Source organism: Schistocerca serialis, chromosome 7 (genome assembly GCF_023864345.2).
Source record: "Schistocerca serialis cubense isolate TAMUIC-IGC-003099 chromosome 7, iqSchSeri2.2, whole genome shotgun sequence".
In the NCBI taxonomy this organism is placed as follows: Eukaryota; Metazoa; Arthropoda; class Insecta; order Orthoptera; family Acrididae; genus Schistocerca; species Schistocerca serialis.
Genome location: NC_064644.1, coordinates 308,698,912 through 308,713,007, shown reverse-complemented (window position 1 = coordinate 308,713,007; position 14,096 = coordinate 308,698,912). Strand labels below are relative to the sequence as shown.

At 43.6% G+C, this 14,096-nt stretch overlaps 1 protein-coding gene across 1 annotated transcript in view; it reads right to left on the bottom strand.

The window, feature by feature from the left end:
- LOC126412133 (O-acyltransferase like protein-like) overlaps nucleotides 1–12,734 on the bottom strand; it is a 35,021-nt gene extending 22,287 nt beyond the window's left edge. Inside the window, exons 1-3 of the mRNA XM_050081579.1 lie at nucleotides 12,435–12,734; nucleotides 4,755–4,897; nucleotides 1,533–1,723 (exon numbers count right to left, since the gene is read on the bottom strand). Coding sequence (XP_049937536.1) covers nucleotides 1,533–1,723; nucleotides 4,755–4,897; nucleotides 12,435–12,669 — 569 coding nt within the window. The 5' untranslated portion in view covers nucleotides 12,670–12,734. The remainder of the gene's footprint in view (nucleotides 1–1,532; nucleotides 1,724–4,754; nucleotides 4,898–12,434) is intronic.
- Between the last annotated feature and the right edge of the window lie 1,362 nt (nucleotides 12,735–14,096).

Here is a 14,096-nt window from a genome sequence, read left to right as displayed (position 1 = left end):
AATTGTACTGCAGTCAGCCTCAAATGCTGGTTCTCTAAATTTCCTCAGTAGCGATTCACGAAAAGAACGCCTCCTTTCCTCCAGAGACTCCCACCCGAGTTCCTGAAGCATTTCCGTAACACTCGCGTGATGATCAAACCTACCAGTAACAAATCTAGCAGCCCGCCACTGAATTGCTTCTACGTCCTCCCTCAATCCGACCTTACAGGGATCCCAAACGCTCGAGCAGTACTCAATAATAGGTCGTATTAGTGTTTTATAAGCGGTCTCCTTTACAGATGAAACACATCTTCCCAAAATTCTATCAATGAACCGAAGACGACTACCCGCCTTCCCCACTACTGTCATTACATGCTTGTCCCACTTCATATCGCTCTGCAATGTTACGCCCAAATATTTAATCGACGTGACTGTGTCAAGCGCTACACTACTAATGGAGTATTCAAACATTACGGGATTCTTTTTCCTATTCATCTGCATTAATTTACATTTATCTATATTTAGAGTTAGCTACCATTCTTTACACCAATCACAAATCCTGTCCAAGTCATCTTGTATCCTCCTACAGTCACTCAACGACGATACCTTCCCGTACACCACAGCATCATCAGAAAACAGCCGCACATTGCTATCCACCCTATCCAAAAGATCATTTATGTAGATAGAAAACAACAGCGGACCTACCACACTTTCCTGGGGCACTCCAGATGATACCCTCACCTCCGATGAACACTCACCATCGAGGAAAACGTACTGGGTTCTGTTACTTAAGAAGTCTTCGAGCCACTCACATACTTGGGAACCAATCCCATATGCTCTACCTTAGTTAGGAGTCTGCAGTGGGGCACCGAGTCAAACGCTTTCCGGAAGTCAAGGAATATGCCATCCGTCTGATACCCTTCATTCATGGTTCGCAAGATATCATGTGAAAAAAGGGCGAGTTGCCTTTTTCTAAAGCTGTGCTGATGCGTGGACAGCAACTTCTCTGTCTCAAGGAAATTCATTATATTCGAACTGAGAATACGTTCGAGAATCCTGCAACAAACCGATGTTAAGGATATTGGTCTGTAATTTTGAGGATCCGTCCTTCTACCCTTCTTATATACAGGCGTCACCTGCGCTTTTTTCCAGTCGCTCAGGACTTTACGTTGGGCAAGAGATTCGCGATAAATGCAAGCTAAGTAAGGAGCCAATGCAGTAGAGTACTCTCTGTAAAGCCGAATTGGAACCCATCGGGACCTGGCGATTTATTTATTTCAACCCATTCAGCTGCTTCACAACCCCAGGGACGTCACTATGTCCTCCATACGGGAATCTGTAAGAGACTCAAACGGCGGTATGTGTGTACGATCCTCCTGCGTGAAAGATTTCTCAAATGTTAAATTTAAAATTTCAGCTTTCGTTTTGCTGTCTCCCGTTGCCAGGCCAGACTGATCAGTGAGTGACTGCGAGCTAGATTGAAGGAAGTTCTTTTATTTGACATAGACGCTGAGGAAGTAGAAGAAGAACAGGTGATGGTGGGGGGTACTCACACGAAGCACCAGTCTGCAGGCTCCAAGGGCATGCCGTCGGCGGTGGCGCAGTCATCCGGCGAGATGTGGACGCTAGCGTCCTGGCCCAGTGCAGCGGGCAAAGCCACCATCAGCTGCGCGGACACGTCGCTCGCCGAGCACGTCGCTGGCACGCACGTACCCCAACGCAGGCGCCGCCCGTCAGCCGCACCCTGCAACACGTAGACCGCGCTCCAGTCCGAGCACACTGCTAGCAACAACAGTTCTCATCGATACCTTCAACACTCGGCTCACTACCCTCAGCCGTTCATCGAGAGCACTCTCTACCTCGGAATAAACAATCCGATGTAATGAGGAAGTCGCCACTAGATATAACGATAATCGGAGCTGCCAATGTGAAAGGAGGCGGGGACTACTGCGTTGTCAGTAGAGGAGCAGTAACAGAAGAATTGATGGGTCAGGAGAGCTCATGGACTTCGATCGTGGGTCTAAATAACAGCTAAACTAAGACTAGGCAGACCTCGTGTACTGACGGACGGGCAGTGGCGAACATGGCGGATGGTGGCTGTGAAGATCGCATGAAATCATTGGAAGGAATTACTCGTGAGCTCAAAGTGCCACGAGCGATCCATCTAACACAATGGCTGTGCGTGATGGTCAGTCAGTGTAAAGTGACGCTTCAGGCGGTGTAAAGAGCGACGCCAGTGAACAATGTATGACTGGAAACAAGTGATTTGGAGTGATGCATCACAATATTGCGTATGACAATCCAGTGGAAGGGTATGGGCTTCGTGAATGCCTCACATCAGGTGCAGTGCCAACAGTGAGACACGGAGGAGAGGTGTTACGGGGCAGGGACGTTTTTCTTGCTTAGGATTTGATCCATTTATTGCGCTTAAGGAATAACTGGATTAGGAACCATGCGAAGACATTTTACAGCATGGTGTACTGTGTATAGTAGAGGAAAAGTTTAGAAGTGACGACTGTATCATCATGACTATGCACTCTGTCTGAAGCAGCATCTTCGAGGGAATGGTTTGTGGACAATAATATTACTGAAATGGACTGGTCTGCCGGTAGTCTCTACCTGAATCAGTGGAACACCTTCGTGGCTGGTAAGAATGTCCATATCGCTCCAGATACCAGCGTCCAGCATTGCTACCTTCGGTGGTTTCGGCTTTTGAGTAATAATGGATTGCCATTCCTTCACAGGTTTTCAGACAGTTGACTGAAAGTGTCCCCAGCAGGATTCAGGCTGTTGTAAAGGCGAAGGCCGGACACTCGCCATATTGACGTCCACTAATAAGTGTCTGGATACTTATGTTCAGATACTGTACTTTTAATTTATTATACTGGTGGTTGGTATCCGAAGCTGTGGATTAAAGAACTTGAAAAATTGCAACAACTGACCACTTCCTCTATATCCTTATTAACGGTAATATGCGTTTTGGGTCTTTACTCATCTTCTAATGGCGTAATGCGGTTGTGTCTCACTTATATCGAAGTGCAAGTCTTAGAAAGCAGTGTGGCAGTCGAGCATGTGAATGCTGACTCACTTCCCTTATCAGGTTTCCAAGTTAACGCCTCTAAAATACAAACAGACTTAGTTGCACAGAAAAGACTTATATACCTCAGTTCAGGGAATGTAGATGGGTAGGTCACATAACTAATGAGGAGGAAGTACTGAACAGAATTGGGGAGAAGAGAAATTTGTGGCACAATTTGACTAGAAGAAGGAATCGGTTGGTAGGACATGTTCTGAGGCATCACGGAATCACCAATTTAGTATTGGAGGGCAGCGTGGAGGGTAAAAATCGAAGAGGGAGACAAAGAGATGAATACACTAAGCAGATTCAGAAGGATGTAGGTTACAGTAGGTACTGGGAGATGAAGAAGCTTGTACAGGATAGAGTAGCATGGAGAGCTGCATCAAACCAGTCTCTGGGCTGAAGACCATAACAACAACGATTACAGTATTGGTGAAAAATCAGTGGAAACACTAACCACTGTCAAGTACCTAGGTGTAACCATCCACAACACCCTAGAGTGGAATGACCACACAAAACAAATTATACGAGAGCTATTTGGAAAGTAAGGTCCGATTGTTCACGAAATGGGAAAAAACGACAGTGAAAGTCCGATCAAGCTTTGCGCAAACGTACTGGGCAGTATCTCTAATAAGCCTGTCGATCGCGTCACATCGCTCTTTTAAGTTCTGAGCACACAGTGAACACGTAAAGAGGTCTAAAACAATAAGCGTATCCCACAAAGTCTGAGTGCAGGCTGAGAGGTTTCGCCTGATATCATGCAACCCCAAATAACGCAACTGTCTGGCATTTCCTACCAACTCTTGGCCTCACACTGTAGGGGCACTGAGGGCGTGCCTGCAGCGTTTTCAGTGGGAGGTGTTTGATCGCCCCCCGTACAACCCGAACTCGCCTCCCTCTGAAGTTCATCTCTGCTTACATGAACTATTGGCGCAGAGACGTGTCGGAAAGCACAGACGGCTGTCTTCTATAAGGACGATATTGATAAAGTTGTATAACGCTACGACAAATGTCTAAGCAGGCGCAGGTACGATGCAGAGAAGTAGATGGAAGATGTCGCAAACAAAACATTTTTTATTTTCACTGTGATTTCCATTTCACGACCGATCGGACTTTACTTTCCGAATAGTCCTTGTAGGAAAAGGAGATACCAGGCTGCGATTCATCAAAAAAACGTTAAAATGCAATTCATTGACGAAAGAAGTGGCATGCAAAACACTTTGTTCTGATGATTCTTAAGTATTGCTCATCGGTGTGGGACCGTCACCGGGATGGACTGAGAGAAGAGATAGACAACATCCAATGAAGAGTGACGCGTTTCGTTATGGGATCGTTTCGTCGGCGCGAGAGCTTTACAGACATGACCAACAAATTCCAGTATCAGACGCTACTAGAAAGGCGTTGCTTATCACGGAGAGGTTTATTATTGAAATTACGAGGGAGTACGTCATGGGAAAAGTCGGGCAACATAGTGCTGCACTACTTCCCACATACGTGTCGCGTCGCGAAATGACGGCTTCGAGAAAATCTCAGAAATTAGAGTTAATATGAAGCATTACCAAAAGTAATTCGTCACTCGCGTTATTAGAGAGTGTAATACGAAAGGGCGGGGGGGGGGGGAGATAGTGGCACCAGAAGAACACTCCACCACTCAGGTGGCGCAGAGTGTAGATAAATGTAGAGATAAGTGACTCACCCCTGAGAGGTGCACCGTGGCGAGGCAGTAGCGGGCCTTGAAGGCGGGCCCCCTGGTCTGCACGCACTGGTCGTAGGCGCCCAGCAGGTCTGTGTTGCCGGAGAGCACCCCTGGCGCCAGCCGCCGGTTGGACGCGTCCACCACTGCAACACCCGCCACCTCTATGTCAGACTATGTCCAGCAGCATACGAGTCGCGACGTGCAGCGGCATCACATCTGGCGCTTTCCGCGCATACCACTTCCTAGTAGCTTTGGTCAGTTAATGTCGTGACCGCGTTACCTGTATGTCGTGTGTGTTGCATACCTATCTGTCGTTACATCATAACAATAACTTTTTTTACGTTTGCGATCGGTATCTCACTAAATGTCCCTAAAAAGTGGAAGCAGTGAAACGTCTAGAAATTAAGTCAGGGTTTATAAAGGGCCACGTAAGCTGTGGAAAATTTTTGTTCTACATCATTATTCTCTTGTTTGATACTTAAAAATAAACAGTATTTACAGTGAAACTGAAATTGTCAATGTTTAATTCAGGCTTTATTCGAAAATTGTTGATTTTGGTACATGAAACAGAGGGATATTGTAGTAATAATAAAGAAAACGATGTAGATTTATCATACAGCGCTAGAAAACACAATTTCCTCCGTAAAAATGTAAAATAAAAAAAATTCAAAATGAAAATATATCAGATATCGCTTCAATACTTCGTTGAAACTATATAAAAGTGTTTCAGTTTTTAAATAACATTTGCATTTATCAATAACAACAGGAAACTCCTGCTTTTGATCATGGTGAACATTCGATTGAGTAAAATATATCCTTACGGAATATAAATTATAATTTATAAGTAATAACAATTATTTGATCGCATAGCGTCCACGCTTTTATGAAACCAAAGCAATTACTTTTGATGTCAGTACAGGTTACATTCTATTGGCTGCAAAATAACTTATATACCAGGTGATCAAGAAGTCAATATAAATTTGAAAAGTTAATAAACCACGGAATAATGTAGATAGAGAGGTAAAAATTGACACATATGCTTCGAATGAATGGGTTTTTATTAGAAAAAAAAAACAAAATTCACAAAATGTCCGACAGATGGCGCTGGACAGCAAAACGTCAGTGACTGCTACCTTGACGGGTGAGAGGTACGCCGATATGTACAGAATCGCATCATCCCCAGCCTGGCTGATAAACACCTGCTGGAACGTACGATGTGTATGCAGGATGGCGCTCCACCCCATATTGCTAGACGCGTGAAAGATCTCTTGCGCGCGTCGTTTGGTGATGATCGTGTGCTCAGCCGCCACTTTCGTCATGTTTGGCCTCCCAGATCCCCAGACTTTAGTCCGTGAGATTATTGGCTTTGGGGTTACCTGAAGTCGCAAGTGTATCGTGATCGACCGACATCTCTAGGGATGGTGCAAGACGACATCCGACGCCAATGCCTCACCATAACTCCAGACATGCTTTACGGTGCTGTTCACAACATTATTCCTCGACTACAGCTATTGTTGTGGAATGATGGTGGACATATTGAGCATTTCCTGTAAAGAACATCAACTTTGCTTTGTCTTACTTTGTTATCCTAATTATTGCTATTCTGATCAGGTGAAGCGCCATCTGTCGGACAGTTTTTGAACTTTTGTATTTTTTTGGTTCTAATAAAACCCCATGTGTGAGCATTTGTACCTCTCTATCTACATTATTTCGTGATTTATTCAGTTTTCAAATTTGTACTGACTTTTTGATCACCCGGTATATTCTACCAATCCTACCGACAATCCTATCATTTACTCCGTCATTTAAGTAGTGTACCAAAACTACCGAACTGTAGTTTCGGTAGAGCACAACTCTAGTTTTAGCCAGATGCCAACGTTGTAAGATCTCAGTGCTTTCGTGAAATAGCGCTGCTGAGAACACATCATCTGACGGGGAAGAAGTCTGTTACTCCACACAATAGTGTAGTTTGTGAAACATTGAAATTTACATCTTTTCAAAGTATAATATGTGCCAATTAAATTCATTCGGAAGACCAAACGACAACATTTAGCAAATAATTCATCAGATTTTTAAAATTTATCGTATTCTGCATCCACTAGTATACCGAGTATCTAGTTCGCCCTTTACGTGCATCGTTTCTCGTTTTAATAACTTAATTTTCTACTCAATGTTGAAGGTTCCACGGGAATGTGAGAACGATACGCTTCATCAGCGGAATGTAGCGGATTTAGCTGCAACAATAAAATATATTAAAATAATATGAGGGACGTATGGTATAATATTTCAAGAAACTCTTTTCCCTTTACTGTAACTACAGAGGTCTCTGACGAGAGTCAAACTGGTGAATGCAGAACTTGCGAGAATGACACGAAAGACCAACTAGTCTGCGTCTATCCCTGCTGCATTCGAAAGGTTTCCCTTTAACAATCACAGATGTAAGTGGGTTGCCATTTACGTCACTACGAAGAAAGACCTAGAAAATAAATGTCAAAGTAACAGGGGAACGGCAGCATACGATTCGCTATGAACATTTCACATAACATCCCTACAAATTGTTAAAGACAGGTATGTCAAAACTGACTGATTCAAATTGTGACTCGCTGATATTGTCGTCAAATGACACTAGATTTTCTCGTTTCGTAAAGTGCAAAAACTTGGCACCACTTTTAAATCTTATCAAGATGTGATTTGACATTCGTGCAGCTTTTTTTCTTATTATAGATAACTGAAACATCTGCGAAAAGTCAGAGTTTACTATTAATGTCATCTGACAACCCATTGATGTACAAATTGAACAGCTAGGATCCCAACACTTCCCTGGGGCACGAATGAATTTACTTCTGCACCTGTTGCGGACTCGCGGACGCACGTTCTCGCCACAAAGAATTCCTCAGTCCAGACACAAATTTCGTTTCACGGCCCCACATGATCGTACTTTTAATTACAAGCATTGGTGTATCACTGAGTCAAATGCTTTTCGAAAGTCAGGAAATACTGCATCTACCTGGTTGCTTTGATCCGTGGCTTTCAGGATGTCATACGAGAATAGCATGAATTGGATATTCATGACCGACGTTTACGAAATTTGTGCTAGTGCAGCTCAGAATACGTTCTAAGATTCAGTACAGATAAACAAGGTGTTTCAAATGTCATGTCCTATAGGAAAAAGTCTACATTAGTGATTCAGTTGTCTTCTCCCATAGGACAAAGTTGTATTCAAGGATATGACAGGAAGGGCCATTCGAAGCAAAAAAGTCTAGTAAATATGGGCATTAAAATGCACACTTTAAGATCTCTGAGCTCTTCTTCGTCTTCGATACTGTGAAACAAATCTTTTCTACTGCAAGCTCATTGCTTTCCATATTATGAAAAATTGTAGTATGGACCAACACAAGAAGAAAAAGAAAAGTGCATGGGCTCTGAAGTACATACCTTAAAAGCCATGACCGCTTCTTCAACTTCTGCTGTGAAACACACCTCTCCTCCTTAAAAAGTCCTCATAGGTCTCGAGGTATGCACCTTAGAGCCCATTTTAACTAAACAGTTTTTACTTGTTTTGGCCTTTACTACCTCGTCCCAAAATATGGAAAGCAAAGAGTTTGCGGTAGAAGAGATCCGTTTTACAATATCGGATATGAGTAAGTGCTCGTAACTCTTAAGGTATGCATTTTGGAACCTATGTTTAGTAGTCTTTTTTGCTCCGAATGGTCATTCCTGCCATATCCCTGAATACGACTGGGGCCAAGACTTTTGAATCACATTGTGATGATATTCTAGAATCTGATAAGAATTCCATCGAGTCCCGGTTCCTTGTTCAGCTTTAGTGATTTCACTGTTTCTCGACGCCATTCACATTAATACCTAGTCGTATATCACTCCTCTTTGCAGTGGTGCGGGAATTAAACTGGGAGAGTTGTGATCCAATCCTGACCTTCATTTCTAAGGGAACATTTGAAATAGGCGGTAAATTTACATGTAAGAGATACACGCCACTACACTGACCATAAATTCCACGTTTAAAACGACTGAACAGGTTCTGAATTCTGCCACCAACCTACAGGATACTCGAAGTGCGCCGGTTAATGGATGTTTGACTGCCTAAAGTGAATCCTAAACATGTGTACATAAAATTTTTTAATCAGTTATTTTCGTAATTGCCAGTACACTGTTTTGTGACTTATGAGTCGTTCAAACAAAAAAACGTGGAGTTCCTTTCGAGCTGGACGCGTGAATCGTCTCAACAAGGTCACGTAACTGATGCTATTCGCTACAGCGAGGCGACGTCTCTTCACCACATCTAAAAATCCGATCTGCGGGTGGCTCGTGGAAGTAGTACCATCAAGTGAAGTGTCACCCATAAAGCCAGATATCAGCTTCATAAATGTATGCTTACGTCTTAAAGTAAGCGTAATGGTCGATTCTGTTTCGTACTGCAGTCCGTGTAATGAAACTGCAGTCTTAAGCTCAGAAATGTTCTGAGCGCTATGAAAGGGATGTGAAGCTTAGAGTTCGACATGCTTTCTATGTCGATGTCACCAGAGGCACAGCACTAGCTCATTAGCTGGGTCTGGTTGATGACAGGAACGACCATTAACTGAAAACTTGGTGAAGGGACGAGCAGAGAGTTTACTTCAAATGATTTACGAAATTTTAAGCACTGCGCCAACCGCAACTGTGCTATGTGCTTTGAGAAACACTGTGGCGAAAAATTCCTTCCAGTATGAGTAATACGGTAAACATGAGTAATACGGTAAACACCACTGACGGACTGACAAACTGCTGCGTGCAACAAGCGCCCTATAACCGTGGGACATGTGATCCTCATGACGCCAATCCCTCCAGCCGTTATTGCCAGTAGATCAAACCTGATGGCGCTGCTGCTTCTTTATTCATGCATATCGTCATTTTTCCTAAGATGGCTGAGTGAACACTGTTCCGGACTTCCCGATCTTTCAAAAACCCGAGGAAAGCCGGGAACCGAACCAGAGTCCTTTCGCACCGAATTCAGCGACGCCAGCTATTCGGCTAGAGAGACGGTCGTTTATGCTTTAATCGACATGGATAAATGGAGCCTGAGGATGTCTGAAATCTTTCACATGATATAATATTTTGACAGTGTATATAGTCCTAGTGGAATCATGTATCACATTCTCAGCACCGGTGAAACCAAGAGCAAAGAAAATAATCACCTTAATTAAAAACAAAACAAAATTTACGTACTTTCAATATTGTGTTGATATCAATATCAGCAAATCACTATATTTGTAATTTATTAATTAAGATTTCCATCAGAGTTGTAAATAATATCTTAGTTAGTGACTAGTTTCGTGCTTCATTCTCAAACCATATCCTATACTAGAGGATACAATGATCTTAGCAAAACGTGAAATACAATATTTTCATCTTTATTGCATCTTTATTGCATTGCTGTAATTTGTGCACGCAGAATGTTTGAAAATGAACGAAAAGTTCGAAACTAGTCACTAATAAAAATATTCTTTGCAACTCTGACGGAAACATAATTCATAAATTACAATAAAATTTTGCAAAGAACACAATTTGCTGCTTCATTCACCTTTAACAGCAATATTTACTGCAACAGACGAGTTTCAGCAGCATTTTGCTATCATCGAGCACACATTTATCAATTAAACACTATTTTGTATGCCTTCATAAGCTAGATGTATGATGTTTTTGCTGTATGTGCCGATGAAAAAAAAGCTAGCTGATCGAGTTCTGCAGTGAAATTTACACGTGGGTTACGCTCCAACATTTTTTTTTTTTACTTATGTGAGGCATAAATTGACTGTGTACTATTACTTGCTTATGGAATGAATGTATATTCCAATTTTATTTAGTGATCTATGTCCCAGAAATTGGAATGTATATGCAGTCCACATGTAAGTAATTAGTTCTTTCAATAAACATACTGGCCGAGCGGTTCTAGGCGCTCAGCCCGGAACCGCGCGACTGCTACGGTCGCAGGTTCGAATCCTGCATCGGGCATGGATGTGTGTGATGTCTTTAGGTTAGCTAGATTTGAGTAGTTCTAAGTTCTGGGGGACTGATGACCACAGATGTTAAGTCCCATAGTGTTCAGAGCCATTTGAACCATTTTGAACCAATAACCATACGACTGTGAAATTTTTGTAGATCAGAGGATTTAAAATAGGGCCTCTACGGAGTATCTCTTTCGTTTCCAAAGACGCATCTCTGGAAACGAATTGAGGTGCTCTGTAGATGCGTTAGTTTAAAATATGGTCAGCTTTGGAAGCAAACTAATATATTCTGCAGATGCACTGCTTTAAAATGTTTGATTCAGCAAAAATTTCGCATTCACACATATTTATCATTGTACCGGACGATGACGTAACAGGCGAAGGCCTGTTGTGAAAGAAAATAATAAATATTCTAGAATATTACATCGGTGACGTGTGTGTTCCCATTTGTAGTGTATAAAATATTCTACCAAGAACCGATTGACCTATAATACATTTTTTAAAGAAAGTTTTGCCATGTAACTGTCAATTGTTCATTTATTTTACACATTCATGATTTCGACTTTGTATTCATTCTCAAGTGCATGTTAAAAAGTTAAAATATGTCTGAACTGTCTGTGATATGTCATCGGCGACAGACATATTTCAACTTTTCAACATGTACTTGAGAATGCCTACAAGGCAGAAATCGGGATTGTGAATAATAAATGAACCAGTGACAGTCAAATGTCGGGAATTTCTTAAAAAAATCTCTATGACTATGGTCTCCCACGAAGGAAACAGCAGTAGGTCTAGTTTATTACGAGGCCTGCTATACATCTAGTACTATTGGGTCACGGAGGCAGGTTAATTCACCGAGTATATAGAATACAGGATAACAGTGATATATATATATATATATATATATATATATATATATATATATATATATATATATATATATATATATACTGGGTGATCAAAAAGTCAGTATAAATTTGAAAACTTAATAAACCACGGAATAATGTAGATAGAGAGGTAACAATTGACACGCATGCTTGGAATGACGTAGGGTATTATTAGAACAAAAAAAAAAAAAAAAAAAAGAAACAGAGTATTGCTAGACGCGTGGAAGATCCCTTGCGCGGATCATCGTGTGCTCAGCCGTCACTTTCGTCATGCTTGGCCCCCCAGGTCCCCAGACCTCAGTCCGTGCGATTATTGGCTTTGGGGTTACCTGAAGTCGCAAGTGTATCGTGATCGACCGACATCTCTAGGGATGCTGAAAGACAACATCCGACGCCAATGCCTCACCATAACTCCGGACATGCTTTACAGTGCTGTTCACAACATTATTCCTCGACTACAGCTATTAATGAGGAATGATGGTGGACATATTGAGCATTTCCTGTAAAGAACATCATCTTTGTTTTGTCTTACTTTGTTACGCTAATTATTGCTATTCTGATCAGATGAAGCGCCATCTGTCGCACATCTTTTGAACGTTTGTATTTTTTTGGTTCTAATAAAACCCCATGTCATTCCAAGCATGTATGTGAATTTGTAGTCTCTATCTACATTATTCCGTGATTTATTCTTCAAATTTATGCTGACTTTTTGATCACCCGGTATATATATCGATCCTATAACAGACTTTGGCACGGAAGCAACCCTATAAATGAAGGACAGTAGGACTTACTGGAGAGGGCCCACGTGGAGCGGTTGCGGGCTGCTTCCGCCAATAGAGTGGTATCTCTGCGGCAGGCGTCGCCGACCTCCGGCGGGTGTGGCAGCAGCGGCCGCAGCTGCGGCGGCAAGTCCTCCACCTCTGCCTCAGCAGGCGCCGGCAACCTGCGCCCCGAGGGGGGCGCCGGGCCCAGCGGCTCCGCCGCAGCCACCGCCAGCAGAACTGCGAGCCTCCACACGGTTGCCATGGCGACGCTTCTGCGGTACGCTGCCGGTGGGTGGATGGTGGCCGCCGACGACTGTGCGCCGGCCGGCGCGCGGCGCACGTTTTGTGCACAGCGCGACGCGACGCTACCCCCTCCCCGCCAGCCATCCACCCGCTGTGACGTCAGGCTTCACGTGCGGCGCTCCTGGCCCGATCGGGGCGACTTCCGTTCCGGGAACGTCACTGCCCGGGCCTCCGCGAGCGCTACTGCTACGCAGAACCGGCCCGCCTTCCTCTCTCCGTGTTAACGCGGACAGCAGGGATGCCCCACGGACTGTGGACCCCTTATCTCGCGACCTGCCTTCACCTCGCCGTCCAGTGGCTGCGCTGCGTCAGGTTGTCCTCTGTTGGCCCTCCGGCACTAGGGAAAGCTGATGGACCCTCCAACTCAGTGGTCGTCAAACTGCGGCTCGCGGCCCGCGTGCAGTCCGAATGTAGTATTCGCGAGACTCGCTGTTCTCAGTTGTACTTTATAATAATATGCATCTAATAATTAACAACCGAATCTAAAATCGACAACTAACATTAACAGCCTCTTAAGGGTGTCGTATTCGTATTCAGTAAGAAACAAAAATGTGAGACCTTAGTTTTTCCCGGCGTATGCAATGTAAGTAAGTTACGAGAATGAAGCGAGATGACGTCGTCGACTACCGCCGATATTTCGACAGAAACATGAAAAAAAAAAAAAAACAATTGGTTCAAATGGCTCTGAGGACTATGGGACTTAACTTCTGAAATCATCAGTTCCCTAGCACTTAACACTACTTAAACCTAACTAACCTAAGGACATCACACACATCCATGCCCAAGGCAGGATTCGAACCTGCGACCGTAGCGGTCACGCGGTTCCAGACTGTAGCGCCTAGAACCGCACGGCCACTTCGTCCGGCGGACAGGAAGACATTCTACCGTTTTCAAGGCAAATCTGCAGCAGGTAAGCACTGTGCAAGCGAATTTAAAACCTCAGTTTTCAGAGGAACTACGTAAAGATTACACACACACACACACACACACACACACTGCCCGCATCTTGTGGTCGTGCGGTAGCGTTCTCGCTTCCCACGCCCGGGTTCCCGGGTTCGATTCCCGGCGGGGTCAGGGATTTTCTCTGCCTCGTGATGGCTGGGTGTTGTGTGCTGTCCTTAGGTTAGTTAGGTTTAAGTAGTTCTAAATTCTAGGGGACTGATGACCATAGATGTTAAGTCCCATGGTGCTCAGAGCCATTTGAACCACACACACACACACACACACACACACACAGACACACACACATACACTGTTAACACTAGCGCCATCACAAACCAAAGATGACTGACGTCAGAAGTTACTGTTAGCAAAATTAATAGTCAACGTGCGAGCTATCACAAACTCTGTCCCTCTGCTTTTTGACAAGTGAGAGAGCACGATTCC